The sequence below is a fragment of the Sinocyclocheilus grahami genome, unplaced genomic scaffold, assembly GCF_001515645.1.
Source record: "Sinocyclocheilus grahami isolate Dianchi unplaced genomic scaffold, SAMN03320097.WGS_v1.1 scaffold524.1, whole genome shotgun sequence".
In the NCBI taxonomy this organism is placed as follows: Eukaryota; Metazoa; Chordata; class Actinopteri; order Cypriniformes; family Cyprinidae; genus Sinocyclocheilus; species Sinocyclocheilus grahami.
Genome location: NW_015505703.1, coordinates 425,916 through 445,334, shown reverse-complemented (window position 1 = coordinate 445,334; position 19,419 = coordinate 425,916). Strand labels below are relative to the sequence as shown.

General features: G+C 37.5%; 1 protein-coding gene across 2 annotated transcripts in view; it reads right to left on the bottom strand.

Annotated features, from left to right (window-relative positions):
- LOC107555087 (serine/threonine-protein kinase/endoribonuclease IRE1-like) overlaps positions 1–19,419 on the bottom strand; it is a 64,432-nt gene that overhangs the window by 3,687 nt on the left and 41,326 nt on the right. Inside the window, exons 10-22 of one of the 2 annotated variants that reach the window (XR_001605134.1) lie at positions 17,336–17,501; positions 16,918–17,033; positions 13,746–13,934; positions 10,916–11,174; positions 10,726–10,816; positions 9,776–9,965; positions 9,169–9,268; positions 8,838–9,037; positions 6,512–6,659; positions 6,260–6,387; positions 5,236–5,359; positions 4,984–5,051; positions 3,079–4,691 (exon numbers count right to left, since the gene is read on the bottom strand). Coding sequence is in view for 1 of the 2 variants with exons in the window: in XM_016237782.1 (XP_016093268.1) it covers positions 4,230–4,691; positions 4,984–5,051; positions 5,236–5,359; positions 6,260–6,387; positions 6,512–6,659; positions 8,838–9,037; positions 9,169–9,268; positions 9,776–9,965; positions 10,726–10,816; positions 10,916–11,174; positions 13,746–13,934; positions 16,918–17,033; positions 17,336–17,501 (2,241 nt within the window). In the remaining variant the exon portion in view is untranslated. Of the gene's footprint in view, positions 1–2,047; positions 4,692–4,983; positions 5,052–5,235; positions 5,360–6,259; positions 6,388–6,511; positions 6,660–8,837; positions 9,038–9,168; positions 9,269–9,775; positions 9,966–10,725; positions 10,817–10,915; positions 11,175–13,745; positions 13,935–16,917; positions 17,034–17,335; positions 17,502–19,419 lie in introns of those variants that run through there. The other variant, XM_016237782.1, reaches the window with a different exon arrangement.

The window sequence follows — 19,419 nt, the reverse complement described above, 5'->3', positions numbered from 1 at the left end:
GGTTGACCATATTTTAGTTTTCCTAAGAGGACAGTGGGTGCAGGTGGGGCGGGGGGCTGGCGTGTGGTTGGTTGGTTGGTGGTTAAAGCAGTTAAAGCAGTAAAACAGTTTTACAGTCACTGTTATGCATATTGATCATAAACGCAGCTAAAAAGCTTCCTACCAGTGGCCCTCCTTCACAAAACATAACAGCACAATTTTATCATAGGCAGTAGAACGCAAAATGTTTCTATTGATAGTTTTCACGTGACGTCACACCCTTACAAGAATGCCCACATGGAGGGCAAAACAAGGCTTTCCTCAACTGACCACCAGTTATTTTTAGGAGGATTGCATTTAGTATTAATGTAGTAAGACAGTGATATTTAAAGGCCAAATTAGTTATACACCTTATTGATGATGCACAGGCTTTGTACAGGCAAGCAGATGAACCCATAATATAAATGCAATGCGCAAAGTTTAATATAAATATTTTCCCATAGAACACCATTATAAAGACGGTTAACCATTTAGCACACTGCACTCATATTCCAGGCTCATTTGCTTGCCTGCATAAAGCACGCATCATCATTAAGTCAATAAGGTGTGTACTAATTTCATCTTTTAATATCACTGTTTTAAAGGTACTTTAAGTGTTTTCACATTAAACGTTTAGAATGTACCGCTGTTTTTAGTGATTGACATATTGCGACAGGTGCTTTATGGATTGATAATGGCCAAAACTTGCATTTTGTTCACATATCTTTGTTTTATTCTTTTGAGAGATGATCTAAATACTTTTGGATTGGAAGAGATAGAAAATTGACAGTCTTTTGCTGCAGTTCTATGGATGTTTTGCCCGCCAGGTCTTCGGACCAGTCACATGACTGAAAACTACCAATACAAGCATTTCAGTCAAATGTAATTTATGCAACATTTCAAACCTTTAACCCATGGGGGGAAATCAAACCATGGCAACAGTTTAAAAGTAGCCCAATTCCATCGAAAAAACAAAACAAAAACATGGACTTGACAACCCTGCATGCAACGTGAGCTGCAGGAGTCAGATTTCACTGACCATGGGTTGAGAGGAGAGATGGCTGACAGACCATGCTGGAGGATTTGCTGCTCAACAGATCCTGAGCTCATTGACAAATATCTGATCTTCCTTTACAGAGCGTGATCGCGAAATCGAAAGTGAACAGCGAGCGCTCATTCAAAAGAGATTTAAATACTCCGCATATTGATAGCGCCTCCTTGATGCGCGAAAATTATATGCAATATTAGAATGTTTGCGGAACTGGACACAAAAATCACAGGAGCGGGAGATAATGGTCAGAAATTCAGCGGGAGCTGGATTAAGAAAAGTCCCTCGCAGGGCTCGAATACAAAAAGGCACACAATGAATGGCAACTGTAGAAAGCAAAGGCCGAATCCCAGACATTTTGGGCAATTTAGAAATCCCGGCCGGAGGCATTTTTTTAGGTCCGAAAAGAGGAGGTATGGTCACCCTAGTTAAAGACATGACAAAGATTTTTGGAACACATTATCTTTAAGGTGTCTAGTATTAATATATGAATTCACAATTATTTAGTTCTGTTGAGTGTGGTCATAGAATAAACATGTTGATGACAACAATAATGACCAATGGGATAATACAGTGTATTTAGTCCACAACATGCATCCAAATGCAGTTGTTAGTAAAGGTTGCACTAAAATGTCGCAATGAAAGTTACAGTGAGTATCGCACTAAATTAAAAGTTCAAATGTTACAAATAAGTTACAATATTTATGTTTTAATACTGGTTGCACTAATATAAAAATTTTATAATAGAGTAAAATTTTGAAATATGTAGATTCCCCCCCCGTATTCCTATCAGTGTTGAAACAGTTTAAAATGTGTTAATAACTGGACTGAGATTTATAAGAATTTTGCTGACTGCAACATTTGTTTAAAATCCAGTATAACATTATCCCACCGGTCACAATTGTGACTGACCATAAAACACAATTTTTCACACACTTTTCCATAATTTTTTTTAAAAATAATTGATTATTTCAAGGGGTTACTAATGATACATTATTTGGATATTTTCATGTCTAGGAAATATTTGGGTTTAAATGGGTTAAGTGAATTAATGTTATTGTCTTCCATCACACCAAAATATGATGCATTACTTCTGTATGTATCAGACTGAATATGTATTGGTCATCATCAGTGATTTCAGCTGTTACAACATCTAAAATATGATAAATTATGAATTAAAGCGCACCTAAATAATGGTGCTGAGAAACTTTAATAACCTCTCAAATGAAAATGCACAGTTAAGAGTTAAAAATAAAGTTTTCTGTAGTCCCATTGCATCGGAACAGTTTAAAAACCAGGTTCTGTGTTTTGTGCTAATCGTCATTCTACCTGTTTACATTCTGTTTTACTTTACAGTGAGCTGCAATGGTGTATGCTTACTGGTTTTCCTAAATTATACACAAACTGTTAAAAAAAGTACATGTAAACGGTGGTAGTTAGTAGTTACTGTTTGCATCATGATGACATGTATAAATAAAAATGTTTATACTAAGTGCAAGTAGAGATAGATGCTATTCTAACAAAAATTAAATAGAAGTAACATGTTATATATAAAATATTTGAGCAATGGTGAGCAATTGGAGCATTGACTTGACATTAGCGAAAACAGGCTTTACCAAGAAGGTTGGCTATTTGCACTCATATCTGGTCCAAAGGCTGGTAAAAACGTGCTTGGCATTGCACAATAGCAGCTTTTATTAACACTACATGTAAAAAGGCATTACTGCATTTAATAATTTTCCCCTCAAAATGTGCCATTTAAAAATATATAAGGAACATTAAAAACATGTAACATTATAAAAGCTCCATTTGGAATATTTCAGTTCAAAATTTCATGCATTTTAGATTACAATGCTGTATATGGTCTGAACATATGACCAGCATCAGGCCCAGGAGAGACATTTTTCCTAGTATTTCCTGACAACAGCCCATAGTTTTTGAAGCAGGGATCCATTAAAACCTAGAAAATAGTTTAATTATTTCCCTATATAAGAACCATTTAAGAGAATCACCTGAAAGCTATAACTAAACCACACTATCCAGAATCCAAGGGAATTAATTCATACAATTTACCATGTTTTGCTGAAATATGCCAAAATATAAAATTGCATGACTGAAATTATGAGCACAATACAGGAAGTTTGTCATGAAAGTATATCCAGAACTTTTGAAAGCACTGTATAGTTGGTTCCATGTTAGAGACTTTGAAGGAACAGTTCACCCAAAAATTTATTTCTGTCATTATTTACTTCTTGTTTCAAACCAGTATTATCACAGAAGTAGTCCATAGTAGTTGTGTGCTGTATAGCCTTCTGTAGCCATACGAGACGACAAATGTGATTTGTGCTTCCACATATGATATGTGAGAACCAATGCTCTTTGGCTTCACGGATGTCAAATCTGGTGTGACGTCTTCACACTCTGAACGAGAATCAAGAAATGCAGTGCAGGTGGAGATTATCAGTGAATAATAACTTAAATTTGGATGTATTTCTTTGGAAAATTCAGCACAAAAGTTGACTACTTTTATGATGCTTTTCAGTCATTTTGGGGCTTCACAGCAGGTGGTCACTGTACAGAAGAGAACAGTGAACATTCTGCTGTTCCACGGAAAGTCGTACATGTATGGATGACTAAATGATACCTCTCTTCATTTTTGGTAGATCTAGTCCTTTAACAGCTTTCAGCAGCAAAGACAAAAAGCGAAAACCACAAGCATTAGCTTTTCCTCAGGACTAAGTCACACAGCACAGTGTCATTTAAAAAGGCACAATGGCCACTTCAACCAATTATCAATTATCAAAATATGTACAAAAATATAAATTCAATAGCATGATCTCTCTCACCAAGCACGACTCAACATTGCACAGTAGAATTTCTTGTGTTCACTTCAAGTGTCCAACAAAAATCCCTCGCCTTACAATCACATTATACTTGACAAATGGAAGGAATGACTGCAGAGTTTTGTGAGCACACCTCTGACAACCCAAGCCATCTTCTTCAGCATCCTCCAAATCATCTTCTCCAGGAATCTGTAAGTTGCTCAAACAAGAGCTGTTGTCTAAAATGAGCATGTAAGGCACTAAAAATGAGATGGCAGCCTCTGCGGTGACACAGCCTGGACACTGCAGGCCCAGACTGCATCCACACAGAGAGATGTGGCTCATCCCTGGAATGTCTCCGAAAAGGGTCCATCCGTCAAGGGTCCATCCACTGGGCACAAAGGAGCTCCAGTCTCCTGTGTGGACAGTGTGGGTGGCACTGGGACTGTCTGTATGTGCTCTGTGGTGAGCTCGGGTAAAACTGCCATTTCAGACAGAGTGTCTGACAGTTCATGTGGAGCTGCTGATGTCTGACAGGACGACGACAGGCCTGAGGGCACTGATGGACTGCTATGCTGTGTGGGGGGAGTCTGTGGCACACACTGTGCTACTGTGTGGTGTGTGAGCAGTTCAGAAGCGTGGTAGTAAGGCAGGAAAGGTCGCTCCACGGCACAGAAACGCATGGCCAAATGTGTGTGCTGCAGAAGAAGAGGGAAACGGGAGGTAAAGTAGGAGACAAATTCATCTGGAATGGATCCTAGTGTTTCCTGGACTTCATCAGGTAACTCTCGGTAATGGTGTTTCTACAGGAAACAAAGATGAGATAAATATGAGACAATTTGTGATTAAGAGAAACAGGAGTTTTTAATCATGTGATGTTATATTTTCAACATGGACTAAAACTGTTATATTAGTACATTGACAAATAGGTGTAACTAACCAAACAACTACATTTAATTTAATAAAAAAGGAACTTTGTGTTCCTTCTACTCTGTTATGCTACTTTTCCATTAATATCATGCATATTATTATCTGCTGTAACTACTAGATATTTGTGGTGAGTATCAATAAACTGATTTTCTTTAGCAAATGTACCTTGTTTCTCATGGCACGTAAAAGATCTCTGACCGATCCGCCTTTGTATGAACGAAATTTGCGAAGATCTGAAGAAGAACGATTTGCGTTTGAATGGTTTGTGGAGCAAAATTTCACATTAAAGATTCAAATAAGAAACAAAACTAGATAATCATGATAGAGCTGCATGTGGTTTAACTATTTACAAAATCTTCGAATTAAAAACTGATCGAAAATCCAGCCAACAGTAAGCCAAATCGCAGCAGTCCTCACCGGTCTGTAGAGGCACTGTAATATGATCCCTCCAATCACCTCTGACCACCACCCGTCCTCCTCTCTCCAGCTGTCTCACGATTGGTCCACCTAACGGTTCCTTCTCAATTCTATCGCTCACATCCTGGGAGCAAGTAAAAAAAAAATGAATTTTTTTTTCGTTTTTTTGTGAAACTCATCTAAAGCTACTTTAAAGCGGTCATTAACATTGTTTTTATCTTATAATGTTCTCTGAGATTCACGTATAACGCTGGTAAGAGTTTTACATCAACATTTGTTATAATTTAGACATTAATGGCCATATTCAACCCTGTTTTTGACCCTCTGGTTTGAAAACACTGTTTTAAGGAGCATGTGTCCTTTAAAGGAGCAATTTTTATCTGTATGAAATTTAACTTGATTTGATGCATAAACAAAAATAAACAATTTTGAAACAGGATTTTAACTCGTATAGTAAGTTCTAACACTGATGTCAGAAATGATGTTCCACAACTATGAACTCTACAATATTTGGAAAACTTAACAGGCATCTAAATCTATTTTTATTCCCAGCTATCCTGTTTCTGTATCTCTCCCTTCACACACACCAGTGAGCGAAGCCAATAAGAGATGAAGAAGGGTTGATCTTTTGCGGTGTAGGCAATCTAGTGCTGTTGTATTAATCATACGTAATAAAAATAACAATGAATGGAAAATGAGCCATTTTGGCAACTTCAATAAAACTGTTTTTGGATTGAGGAAGTTTTGAGTTCTGAAACTTCAAATATGTTTAAAATGACCTCCAATATGTCAAAAGATCAATGAAAATTTGATTTCCCAATTCATGATCCCTTTAACTACTGTCATGTAAACAATACTGTACTGACCGGTTTGTTCAGATAGAATTCTGAACAACTTACATAAAAAATAGAAATGATCTTAGATGATTTGGTGTTTTATTGTTACTTTGTTGTTGTGGCCTTTTGCTGCCTTCTTGGGCAAGGCGCTGCGTTTAACCTGGTTAAATGAAGGATGCCTGACTAACCTGGAAGAACTGCAGTTGTTTTTCCAGACTCCAGAAGAAGGGATGTTTTAGCACTCTGTCGGCTGAGGGTCTCTTCTCTGGCTCCATACTCAACATCTGCTCGATCAGGTTTCGGGGCACAATATCCTCTGCATACAACAGCACAAATGATCACATGATCAAAAATCTGACAAACTGACCCAAAATGAGCTCTGGTGTTTTTCAAGTTCAAGTTCAAGTTTTTGAATGCAAGAGGACATTTGGTCGTCCTACCGTGTCTGTTAAGGTCTAAGTGGTCCAGCGAGTAGGCACCCAGCAGAATGTTTGCTTGCCGCTGCAAGGATTTTCCAAAGGGGTGGTGGCCTTCAGATACCACATAGTAAAACACACAGCCTGCAGAGAAGATGTCTACCATGCAGGTCTGAAACATCAGAGGTGAAAAGAGGTGAAACTGCGATTGTCTAGCCATTGACAAAACTTAGTGCTTCTGACATAGCTTTCTGGAATACTTTATTCTAATGGTCAACGCAGCATTCTGCAGTCATGTATTATTTTTGTAAAATAACAGCTAAACTGCGTAACTGTTTTATGTCTCACTTGTGCACTTCCTTTTTTTCTCACATAAATAAATTTCAAATCAATATCTGTCTATTTATTTGGTAATTAGCGGTCTAATTTTCAGTCAGTAATTATCAAAGTCATTACTGCAGGAAAAAAAATCCTTTCAGGACAAAACAAGGCTTCATGTCCTGATCACCCTGTCCTGTCCTTGTTATATACTACACCGTGTCAGTTTTAAGTTACATAAAACTCATCATCACTTGTTCTCTTCAAGTGTTGTTGTGCAGTAGTAGAGTGTGGCTGACCATTTGCAATGGGTTCTGCTAATGATGCAGTATTATTGTGGGACATTTTTATATGTTGTAACAGATCATCGGGGTACACAACATATTACTACAGTAAAAGTTATGACATTTCTTGCAAACTGCAATTTTTACATCAACCCTATACCAAAGCATTGACATGAGTAACACTTCACTTAATTTTCTATGAAAAATCCATTCATTAAACATATACATGTCGTTCTCACCCTCAAGTCGTTTCAAACCCGTAAGACCTTCGTTCATCTTCGGAACACAAATTAAGATATTTTTGATGAAATCCAAGAGCTTTCTGACACTGTATAGACAGCAACCATGCTCCCAGGCCCAGAAAGTTAGTGACTTCACAGACATCAGTGGTTCAACCTTAATTTTATGAAGTTACGAGAATACTTTTTGTGCACATAGAGAACAAAAATAATGACTTTATTTAACAATTTATTCTCTTCCGTGTCAGTCTTTGACGTGTGTTGCGTGTGTTGCTGCTGACGCAGGAGCCTGCGTTCTGACGTAGAACACTTATGCGCTGCACCTTGTTTACAAGCAGAGGAATGCATGGTATTGCCGTGAACGCGTGTCGAAGACAGACACAGAAGAAAATAATTTGTTGAATATAGTCATTATTTTTGTTTTCTTTGAGCACAAAAAGTATTCTTGCAGCTTCATAAAATTAAGGTTGATCCACTGATGTCACATGGACTATTTTAACAATGTCCTTACTAGCTTTTTGGTAGTTCTGTTGCTGTCTATGCAGGGTCAGAAAGCTCTCGAATTTCATCAAAAATATCTTAATTTGTTTCCAAAGATGAACGAAGGTCTTACGGGTTTGTAACGACATGAGGGTGAGTAATTAATGACAAAATTTTCATTTTAGGTGAACTATCCCTTTAATGAATAATGAACCAATAATGATAATGAATAAAGTATCAGGAACTAACAATGAAGAATATTTCTCAACACATGCTAACCTAAGTTAATTTCTGCATATACTAATATAAGTATAAATAAAGATTGCATTATGAACAAACACGAACAAACAATAAACAATATAAAGTATATTTATAAGTCCACATTAACAGATTAGTATAAATTAAAAACAGTTGATTATTTCTAATAACTAATTAAACTATCAACATTTATAATCCATATATATTTAAAGGGGACACAGGACGAAATTTTCAAAAAAAAAATTTAAACCTTTTTTTTTTTTTGCATTTACATAGGCTTCTGGCGTGTCTGCCAGCTCAGAAAAGCTGAGCTGTCTGAATCTGAAACTGTCATCCAGTGAGCTATTTCAATTTGCAGTCGGTTTCTACATAGATAGCTCACTATTTGAATAAGACCACCTCCGAGCCATATACTGAGTCCAAGGCACCTGTCTTGTGTCAACATTGAGCAGTAGCTCATTGTCATTTAGAGACATGCACTGAAATGGGTCGCTGTGAACAGAGGGTGTTAAAAAGGGTGTTGTTTTGCATTACCACTGAGGAATTTTAACCTAAGTATGTAACAGACATTTCATGAAGACCCTAAAGTGTCGTACCAACTTGTGGAAAATGGGCATCCGATGTCACCTTTAATAATCGATATTATATTTATAATATTAAAATAATATTTAAACATATTGAAAAAAAAAGAAAAACCCAGAACATTTTTCATTCTCTTTGGTGTGTTAAAACCAAAGCAAATGGCCACACAGCATGTGTTTGAGCTCTTACAGGGTTATGCTTTGCATCCTCACTGAGCACTTCTGGAGCAATCCAGCCCTCGGTGCCCGGGACCCCAGACTTCCTGCTGAAGCTGTGTCTGCCCACTGCCAGTTTCTTGCACAGGCCGAAGTCTGAGATCATGGCCTTCACACGCCCATGTGTGTTCGGCATCGACACCAGGATGTTGTGTGGCTTCAGATCTCTGTGGACTATAAACCCATGAGAGATTGAGTGTTACGAACACTTGTGTCAAACAGACTTTTTGTGAAAAAAAAACAAAACAGTACTTCATGAAGATTGATTATTTAAAAATGTATTGCTGATGTAGCTGATTGGTTACCTATATTAAGAGAATGTAAATCTGCCAGTCCAGACATGGTTTGCTCTAGCAGTGTCACTGGCTCCAAACCGTGGCGGTTAAAATCCTTTCGTTCCACATACTAAAAGTAAAGGCAATAAAATATAAATAAGTAAGTAAATATACAACATAGCATTGCATGACCTAAAAAGAACAAATTGAAAATCAGTTTTAGGAAAGAATTAGGTTGCTTTGGGAAATTTAAAACAAAGAAAGGTTCAAATTAAATCCTACTAAATCCACTACTTCAAATCACTACAAATCCATGTAAAATTATGACAATGATATGTGAACTCCTGTGAAACAGATGCTTTCTGCTGAATTACAAGATGCTCGCTGGAACATCCTCAAATCATGCTGGATAACATGATTATTAGGTTTTCTCCATGTCAGTTCAAGTAAATGATTAGGGTTACATTAATAAATCCTTTATGTGTTAAATGGTCAATGATAGAAGTTTTTGTTCTTGTGGTTTGATGCATTTTAAATCAAATAAAAATGCATATTCAAATACATTTTTACTGTTATATTCAATTTGGGTTTTTAACCAGAAAAAAAATTAAATGTCATTTTGTGGTGTTTGTCATACCTCTTGTAGTGTGGAGCTACACAACTCTATGGCAATGTACTGAAACTGACGGTCTCTCTCTGTGCAGAAATAACGAATCACATTTGGATGCTCGTCTGACTCACGCAGCAGCTGAACCTCACGGTCGGCAAAGCTGAAGCATTCTGGGAGAATCCTCTTCACAGCCACTGGACGGTTATCAAACTGACCCCTGAAATTACACAGAGAGAAGACTATAGACTGAATCAGAAAAAATTAAAGCAAATTACCAAAAATAATGCCTGAGATGACAAAGGTCATTCTCTGGAAGATCAGGTCCTTCCTAACAGATCATGCTGCACAACTTCTTGTCCAGGCCCTTGTCATTTTTAGGCTGGACTATTGCAATGCTCTTCTGGCTGAACCTCGTATCATTTGTAATCAAACAAATGATTCAGAACGCAGCAGCACAACTGGTCTTCAACAAGTCCAAAAGAGCTCACGTGACACCTCTCTTTATCCCTCTCCACTGGCTACCGCTTGCAGATCACATAAAGTTCAAGACATTGATGCTTGCATATAGAACAGCCACAGGCTCAGCACCATCCATTCTTACAAATCTACAACCTCATGGTGCCATCACAGACAGGCACAAAATCACTTTCCACAACATTTTCGTTCACCGTTCCTTGCTGGTGGAATGATCTTTCCAACCCCATCCAGAACACAGAATCCCTGACAACATGCAAGAGATTGCTGAAAACTCATCTCTTGTGAGAGCATCCTATTGAAAAAAAAAACTATGCTTTCACTTTTCCTTAATCCCTCTCTATTCTATCTTGTGCTTTTCGGAATGATCCCGGAAACGTTGAATTATGGGTACTTTTCTTGTTTAATGACCTCTTTATAATGAATCGCTTGTTGTATTCCTCATTGGTAAGTCGCTTTGGATAAAAGCTTTTGCTTAATGAAAAAATGTAAATGTAACTTGCCTGTACACAATAGTTCCCTCAGCACCATGTCCAAGTACATCTCTGGGGTTGAATGTGATGTTTCCAATTCTGACAATATTGGATTCATCCTCTGAAATTAAAGATGAGAAAACAGAAGTCAACCAATATAGGCAAATTTGAAAAACAAGATTAAATGGCAATGCACTACTGTAATTATAGTTTTGCTGACCAGCATCCTCGTGCTCATTAGCCGAATGACCCATTTCAGACTGGGACATGTTGGAATGGTTGGATGCTCGTGGGGTGATGTTGGGACTGCTGTGGGTGGAGCTCTCAGAGCGGGTATGGGCTGCCTCTAGGAAGTCAGTGTCAGGAGGCAGATCAGTGGGTGGCTGGAAAATGAGCTGCTGTCGCTGCAGGAGCTCCAACTTTTCCTCCATCTGCTGCTGAAATAGCTGGTGTTGCAATTGCTGCTGCTTGTGGACACTCTGATCAGAACACAACACATGATCATAACCATAAACATGATAATTTTGCATAAAATTACTCATATGGGACATACCTTTCATCCAAACATTTACAAGTTTAGCATTATTTTTTTTTAAATTTTAGTTTTTGCCCATTTACAGAATTGTAAAGAAAGGACATATTAGGCAAAGCCGCAGAATGTAATTGGGGCATTTTGCAGTCCAGACTTGAGTGTCCTATCCTTCATTCACATTTGTTCTTTCTCACCCACTTCTTTCCCTTTACCCATTTTTCCCTTCACTCGGTTTACTCAATATGCTTATATGTTCCGTGTATAATGTTGCGTATGAATGCAAGTTATTTTCATGTTTGGAATCATTTGAAATGTTTCAGTGTGACTGGTACAATAGTCTTATCCCCACAGAATTAGACTAAAAAGTAATAAAGATTTGACAGTTTATTAATATTTCGCCTACTTTACAGGGTGCACTCTTTCATGCAAATTACATTTTCCCCCAATAATGGAAATTCCAATGATTAGTTCATGCTTCCATTTGGATAATGTTTGTTTTGGTACTTAAAGAAAACTAGCAAAAGGTTCATGGTGATTCTGTAGCCAGATGAGCCAACAGTGTGGAGTGTATTTTATACACTCAGGATTATGTATCTCTTACTCTTAAATAATTTTTTTAGCATTTGATGTTTTGTACTGATTAAAGATTCATTATCTTTAAACTGATTATGTAACTTGCATGACACTTGCATTACCTAACTAATAATAAAATGTTGGATTTGTTTTTATTCTGACATTTTCTAAGATAAACGGCTCTAGTAAATTACATTAAGTGCATGAACATGATCTAAAAACTAGAAACTACATTTGCATGGAGCGTGGGGCATGTCAGCCGGGATTCTAGAATTCTGACTAACAGCTTGACTTTCATTATGTTGTTATAAATTTGTCTTAACTGTAGATTAAACAGTAAGTGCTAGATAAAAAACTCGAAACTTTAAAGTGGTCACCACTTGGGTGCACTTTTACATCAAAAATGTCATAATTTACAAATAAAAAGCCATTTTCACCTCTGATAAAGGGAGTGATGCTACTCTGATGTTAAAGGGTGTGTTCTTCTCTCGCTTTCAGTATAAAATTTAATCACTAGGGATGCACCGAAATGAAAATTCTTGGCCGAAGCCAAAACCATACAAAATAAAACACTGGGCCAAATGCCGAATACCAAACACGGTTTTTCAAGTTTTTTCCCCATGTATTTTGACCATTTTTTTTACCATTGCATAAATTAAATAGCCAAAATATGCTTTTTACCGTTTTGTCTTGTTTTTCAAAGAAACAATCAATTACAAAACAACAATTTAAAAATATTTAACACTAAACATTTTTTTACATTCTAGCAGACATTATACCAACAAAGCACAATTTAACTTAAAATGAATAAGTTACTAAAATAATATTCTTTGGCCAACAGACCCCCTTCTTGAATCAGGCATGTATTTTTTTACTGTAAAATTAAAAGCAGCCTTGCTGAGCAGAAGAGACTTCTTTTAAAACATTAGAAAATATTACAGATCCCAATTTGAACACTATGTGTGTATGTTATAATAAATGTATAAACAGAGCTGTTGTAATTATTATCATTATTATTGTCTTACTTTTATTTTATTTTACAGAACAACAGTAAAATTACAATGCTAACATTTATGAATGTTAGAGTTCTTGCTTTTTGTCAACATTTATTTTGGCGGAAACGTGCAGGAAGACATCTCACTCTGCTTCTTTTTGTTGACAGTAGATTTATAAAGAAAACTTCACGTTCTGCAGTTTATTTACTAATTGTTAAAGGCCATTTCGCGATTTCAATCATCATACAGTAACCAGCAACAATCACCCCTTCCTCTTCTCATTGAAGACATGCGATGCAGTACTAAACAGACTCTCACTGTCTGTGCTTGTAATGATATTTGCGCCTTTCTCGGACAGTTTAAATGCTTCCACACTGCTGACATGTTTGTTGCATTGCGCCTCTCACTCTATGCCAGTTACAATTTGATCGTGTCAAGTCATTGTTTGGTACAGTTTATTCGGTCTTTTCACTTATTCGCTTGCTATTTTCGGCCGAATAATTTCGGTTGCCGAACATTCGGTGCATCCCTATTAATCACAATTGAAATAACACAATTTTCATGCTACTGAGAAGAACAATGTGAAGTTGACCATTTAGTCACTGGCTTGATTTACCGACGCATAAACAGCAATACATTTTTTTGTGAAAAAAATGTCTGACTGTCTTTACGAATGTATTGCTGGATCTTTTTTTTTTTTGGCACTTTTGTGTGTTCCATTATTACTGTAGTGATACTTCCTACTGGAATATTTTGTAATCAAGATGCCTATGATTTGTTGCAGCTCTCAAATAAAGAAATTGATTCTGCACAACACACAATATTACTTCACCATGACATTGCATTGATGGACTGTTGGCAAGTTAATTTAGCATTTAGTTAGTCTAAGCATTCAGCTTGGAAAATCATTCAGTCTTGGAGTGATGGCAAGAGTAAAACCAAGAGTTTACCTTGGGGTAGTTGATGATGAAGGCCACCCAGCCAGCCAGAAGGAAAGTGCAGAAGATGATGGTGGCCATGTCCTTCAGCATGGAGTCCACTGGAGTCTCCACACGTGGGATGCGGCTGGGTTTCTCCTGCAGGGATGACACGGGTGGAGGCAGAGGACTGCTGTCTTCCATTCCACTCTCATTTACTTTCTGGAACAAAGCAGAGCACACTCTGAAATGGCAATACAACCAAATACAAATAAACAATTTTATGGCAGATAATCAAACATTCTATAAAATGTAGCTTATAATAAAGTTGACACAAACCTGTACAACACAACCGGTGTATAAATTATTCTTTTGCTGCACTTCTGCTAAAAATTTCAAAAGGTTTTACAATATTGACATTCCTTCAGGAGTTAAACAGGATAGATTTGACAACTGATGAGTCATGAATTTTTACACTCAATGCCAAGAAGGGTCAGAGTAGTATACTTAAAGTTATGGAAGACATAATTAGTACTAGAATATTACATGTTTGTTGAATTTAATCAATCAATGGTGTACTATTTTCTGCAACCCTTCATTTTTAAAAAAAAATCGGCAATCTCAAAACTGGCTCTAACCTCAATTAGAGTGGGAATAATGGCTACATTAACAACAAAGCCATGGCGCTAATTTTTTGATTGATGACGCTATATGCAACATTACCACAGCACAGCTCTGACCAATAAGAGGACAGTTTTACTCACATATGACTTGTGTAAATACATTTTGGCATTGAAATGTTGTCAAAGCAAACCGAACAAAGAAGAAAATGCAACGTTGTAACAATTTAAGTCCCTTTTTCACAATCTACAGGTCTGAATATATGGCAAGTAGCTTAGAATACTTTACTAAATGGGCAAGGGACAAGATCTGAGTGACTCTGACAAGTGCCGAATAGTCGACTGGGTCACAGCATCTCCAAAACAAGAAGTCTTGTGGGGTGTTCCCAATATACAGTGGTTAGTACCTACCAAAAGTGGTGCAAAGAAGGATAACCGGTGTTAACCGGTGCCAGGGTCATAGACACGCATAGCTCATTGATGCATGTGGGGAGCAAAGGCTAGCCCGACTGGTCTGATCACACACAAATTGCTGACAAACTTAATGCTAGCCATTATAGAAAGGTGTCAAAAGACACAGTGCATCACAGTTTGCTGTGTATGGGGCTGCGTAGCCACAAACTGGTCAGAGTGCCCATGATGACCCCTACAAAAGAGCCTACAATGGGAACATGAGCATTAGAACCGGAAGAAGGTTGCCTGGTCTGATGAATCACGTTTTCTTTTAGATCACATGGATGACACGTGTGCAGAGGCAGACAAAGTACACAGGACCATTACTTAAGTGAAAGTACAGATACTGCCGGTCAAATATTACACTCCTTATTACACTGATAAATAAAATCAAACCTGCTTTAAAACCCAGCAACACAACTGTAGCTGTATAACAGCAACACTGCTTTAACAAAAATGCAAAACAGCAAGACTTATTTGACAACAAAACAAATTTAAAAAATGCTGTCTAATCGCTCTCGCGGTACTTTGATGTCATACACAGAATGGTCTGTGCAGTGCTGCTTCAGTCAAATACCTTTGGTGTTTTATTAGGAGACGCACAACAGTTCTTCTGTGGCTTTATAGGTAATATTTTCACTTACACAATTTAGCTAAATCAGACAATATTGTGTTTAATATAAACCACAATATTACCTTCTTATTATTGAATTGTTGTAAATAAATATCACATCTGGAACTGGTCAGTGCTCAAAAAATGCTGGGAAATCACTTCATGTAGCCCCAAGAGTGATTACTGATAAACTGTCTGAAAAAAGAAAGTCACGTTTTAGAGAAGGAAAAAAAATCACCAACTGATTTTCAAAGCGGCTAATGACTTTCTACTTCGAGGACCTTGATAGAAATGTAGTGGAGTGAAAAGTACAATATTTGTCTTTCAAAAGTAGTGAAGTTAAAGTCATAAGTTTCCAGAAAGAAATAATACTCAAGTAAAGTAGATACTCAAAAAGTGTACTTAAGTACAATCCTCAAGTAAATGTACTTAGTTACTGTCCGCCTCTGCATGTATGTGCTGTTTACCTGGGGATGAGATGGCAGCAGGATGCACTATGAGAACAAGGCAGGCCGGCGGAGGCAGTGTTACGCCTGGTTCACACCGCAAACTTGAACTTCGCATCAGAGTAACTAGATCGTCACTGCAGCAGCAGACACGCCAGAGTATTCACACGGGAAGCATTTGTACAGCAGCGGCTCCAAAGCTACACATTACTTTACGAAGACAGCTATAAATTTGTTTTTAGAAGTTGGTCAGTTATATACTTGAAATTTTTAAAGTCTTAAAAGTTTGATAACATGGGGATTCGCATGTAAAAGATAAACAACAAAAACAACTCCGATCATGCCGTTTCAGTCATACTTCTATATAGAACGTGCTGTTTATAAGGTTTTTTTATTGTAACGTCCAGCGCCGTAAGGTCCTGTTGTTGTGCCAAGCTATGCTTTGTTCATCTCCCCCCCCCCCTTTTTTGTTTAACAAAAAGTTTAAATGGGCAAATCTTCTATACATATTTTTCATTCTTCAATTTCTTTTCTGACATACACCAATTCTTGTTAAAACTCACTTGACATGCTTATTCTCTGATTTTTAGCACTTTTGTGTGAAATCCAGAAATGCTCCTGCTCCCGGTGTGAAAGCACTCATTTGTTAACATGTATGCTAAAAAAATATGTGCTGCTCATGCGGTGCTCCAGCTTGCGGTGTGAAACCGGCCTTACGCTCTGGCCAATGTTCTACCGGGAAACCTTGGGCCCTGGTATTCATGTGGATGTTGATTTGACAAATACCACCTACCTAAAGATTGTTGGTACACCCTTTCTTGGCAATGGTGTTCCCTGATAGCAGTGTTTTTCCAATTCATGCTATCACATGTTCTTTTTAATAAAACCATAATAATAATACTCTAATAAGGTGATCTAAAAGGCTCCTTCCTCTTCTGAAACCACATTGATTTGGTGATCAGACTTCAGACATTGCGTACAAGACATACAAATTGTTAAAGCTATTATATAACAGTACGTTAACACACTCAGTTGCACTGCAGTCAGGTGTGCTGTGTGGATAATGTTTTTACCTCTTCAATAGTCTTCTCTGTTACAGGGGGAATGACATTGATATGCTGGCGAGGGATGCTCTCTGGAAATTTCTCCAGAATTTTATTATGAGCATCAGGCGGTGTCTCGTGGTGACCTGCAAAAGAGAAACATTACCGTTGAGCAAAATGTTCATACTTTATTAAATGTGGGGCAACGCAGTACAGCACATAAGTGGGTTAACACTTATGACAATTATACAATAATTAAGAATTATATTTTTATATTATAAAAAATTATATTTTTCTACAACACATTTCTTTAAAACATTAAGACACCTTGTGACAGTGTTTTTTTATTTATTTTACAACTGCTATAAAATGACTCCACTAGTGGGCAGAAGTGGCTCAATTTTGCATGATTCCCACAGTTCAGTTCTGAGTGTGCAGTATGGGGCACCTATCAGCAGCAGTGAATTCCTCATGAAGTTGAAGCGGTTTCTCTCTTTCAGTGCTGCACTGAACTTCACTGTGGTACTGGGAGTGATCACACACTCCTGCTCATCTTCCATGCTTGACTCCTGGTTACTGGGGCCCTCCAGCATGGGAAACGTCCTGCCACGAGGCTGAAATACACACATGCGCACACTTGGTCATGAGCATGCAAGCATTAGAACAGCATTCCATCCTTTCTCAAACTAGTACTGGGCCTTTTCAGGCCTAAAAATCTCAAAATCTGCATTAAAAAAAAAAACATTCTACTGCAGCACTGTAAACATCTATGATTAACTCACTGTCTGCCACTGGCCGCTTGGTCATTACTTAAAATTTAAAAAACAAAAAGGAATTTACCAAACAAAAACATTTTCCAAACATAATGTCTAAATTAACGCAATAAAGAAACAAAAAAATATATATAACCACTTTTGCAATTAAAAACGAAACTGAACTATTTTAATGGCTACAACAGCAGCTGTGTAATTGGGGAAGAGAGAAAGAGAAAAAAGACACGGGGTCCAGTCGGACTCGGCCAGTAATTCTGATAATCTGTCGGATAAAGGCCGGACTAGGGCATATGTTTGAGGCCCGTGCAGGGTTCTGCTGAGCTTATTTGGTAGCAAACTCAATACTCATATACGCACGAGCGCACTTTGGATGTGACTGCGCACCGCCTCTGGAGCACGCGAGTACCGAATTGCTTAAAAAGACGTGCAAATAAATAATAAAATTTTCTGACGATGCAACAATGACCCGATTAGGCAAGTGACTATTCTGTCAACTGTCCCGAAACACGAGTTAAAGTCTTGTATCGCAGCGTGCAGCGGCTCTTGTAGCGCAGACAAGATGTGCCGATGTGAAGCCGTTTGAAGAGAAAGTCAAAGAGAGAAGACGCGTACAGCTGAATCACTCACGCTGTTTTCAAATGACTGATTTGATCAGTCTGTGTGGACTGGACTCAGTCTGTAGGTTTGATTATTTACTCATCAAACCTACATGCTTTAAGCTATTGAATAAATGTGTGAATATCCATCATTTTAAAGTCAAAAGCTGCGGGAATGAGTAAAACTATGCGATATAGCCTATGCGCAATCCCGCACCGAAATTCAGGACCTGTTTAAACACAATTCTATTATACAGAGTTTTGTGAAATAGATTTCAATGACTTTTCCAAAACTTTCTGGGTTTATTTATTTTTCCAAAACTTTTCCAGGCCTGGAAATTGGTGTTTTAAAATTCCATGACTTTTCCAGGTTTTTCATGACCGTACGAACCCTGTATCAGGTCCCGATGACGCTTGGCATTTTTTACTCCGTTGAGTTTATACTTCTATACAGTTCTGAGTTTTGGTTTATGGAATGTGCAGGCCACCTTCTAGCGCCTGATGAATCAGGTAGTGGCGGGGCTGGAAGGATTTAGTTTATTTCATTTATTTGTACAGCGCACAACAACAGTGTTGTGCCAGTTAGTTATAAAGCTAATTTGCATCTGCAGTCCCTGGGCAGGATGTTGTTACAAAATTACAATATTAAGTCACAAACAATACAATACATACAACACATACAATATCACATCATACTCCATTAAATTACAACGTCAAGTCAATGATCACATATTTGATTTTCCTTAAGCCATTCTTTAAGCGTAGTTTTAAAAATACTAAATGTTGTGCACTCTCTAATATAAACAGGTATTAAATTCCATCTTTCTGCTGCTCTAACTGAAAAAGCTGATTGTCCAAAAACTGTTTTCTTAAATTTAGTTGAACAGTCACCTTTAACTTATGACCTAGTCTGCCTGATATTGTCCTTACAGAAAGTCACACATTGTTTAAGAGGTGGTGGTGCAAGATCATGAAATAGTTAACACATGCGCTCAATGATGTGATTAATTATAGTGAGATTTGGAAAGGATATTTATGTCATATACGTGCTCTTCTCACATGTTTGGTAGAGGTGAATCTGGCTAACTGCGAGTTTGCCAGAGCCACTGTAACTTATTTACGCATACTTACAATTTCCACTAGACAATCATGTCATCATCCAG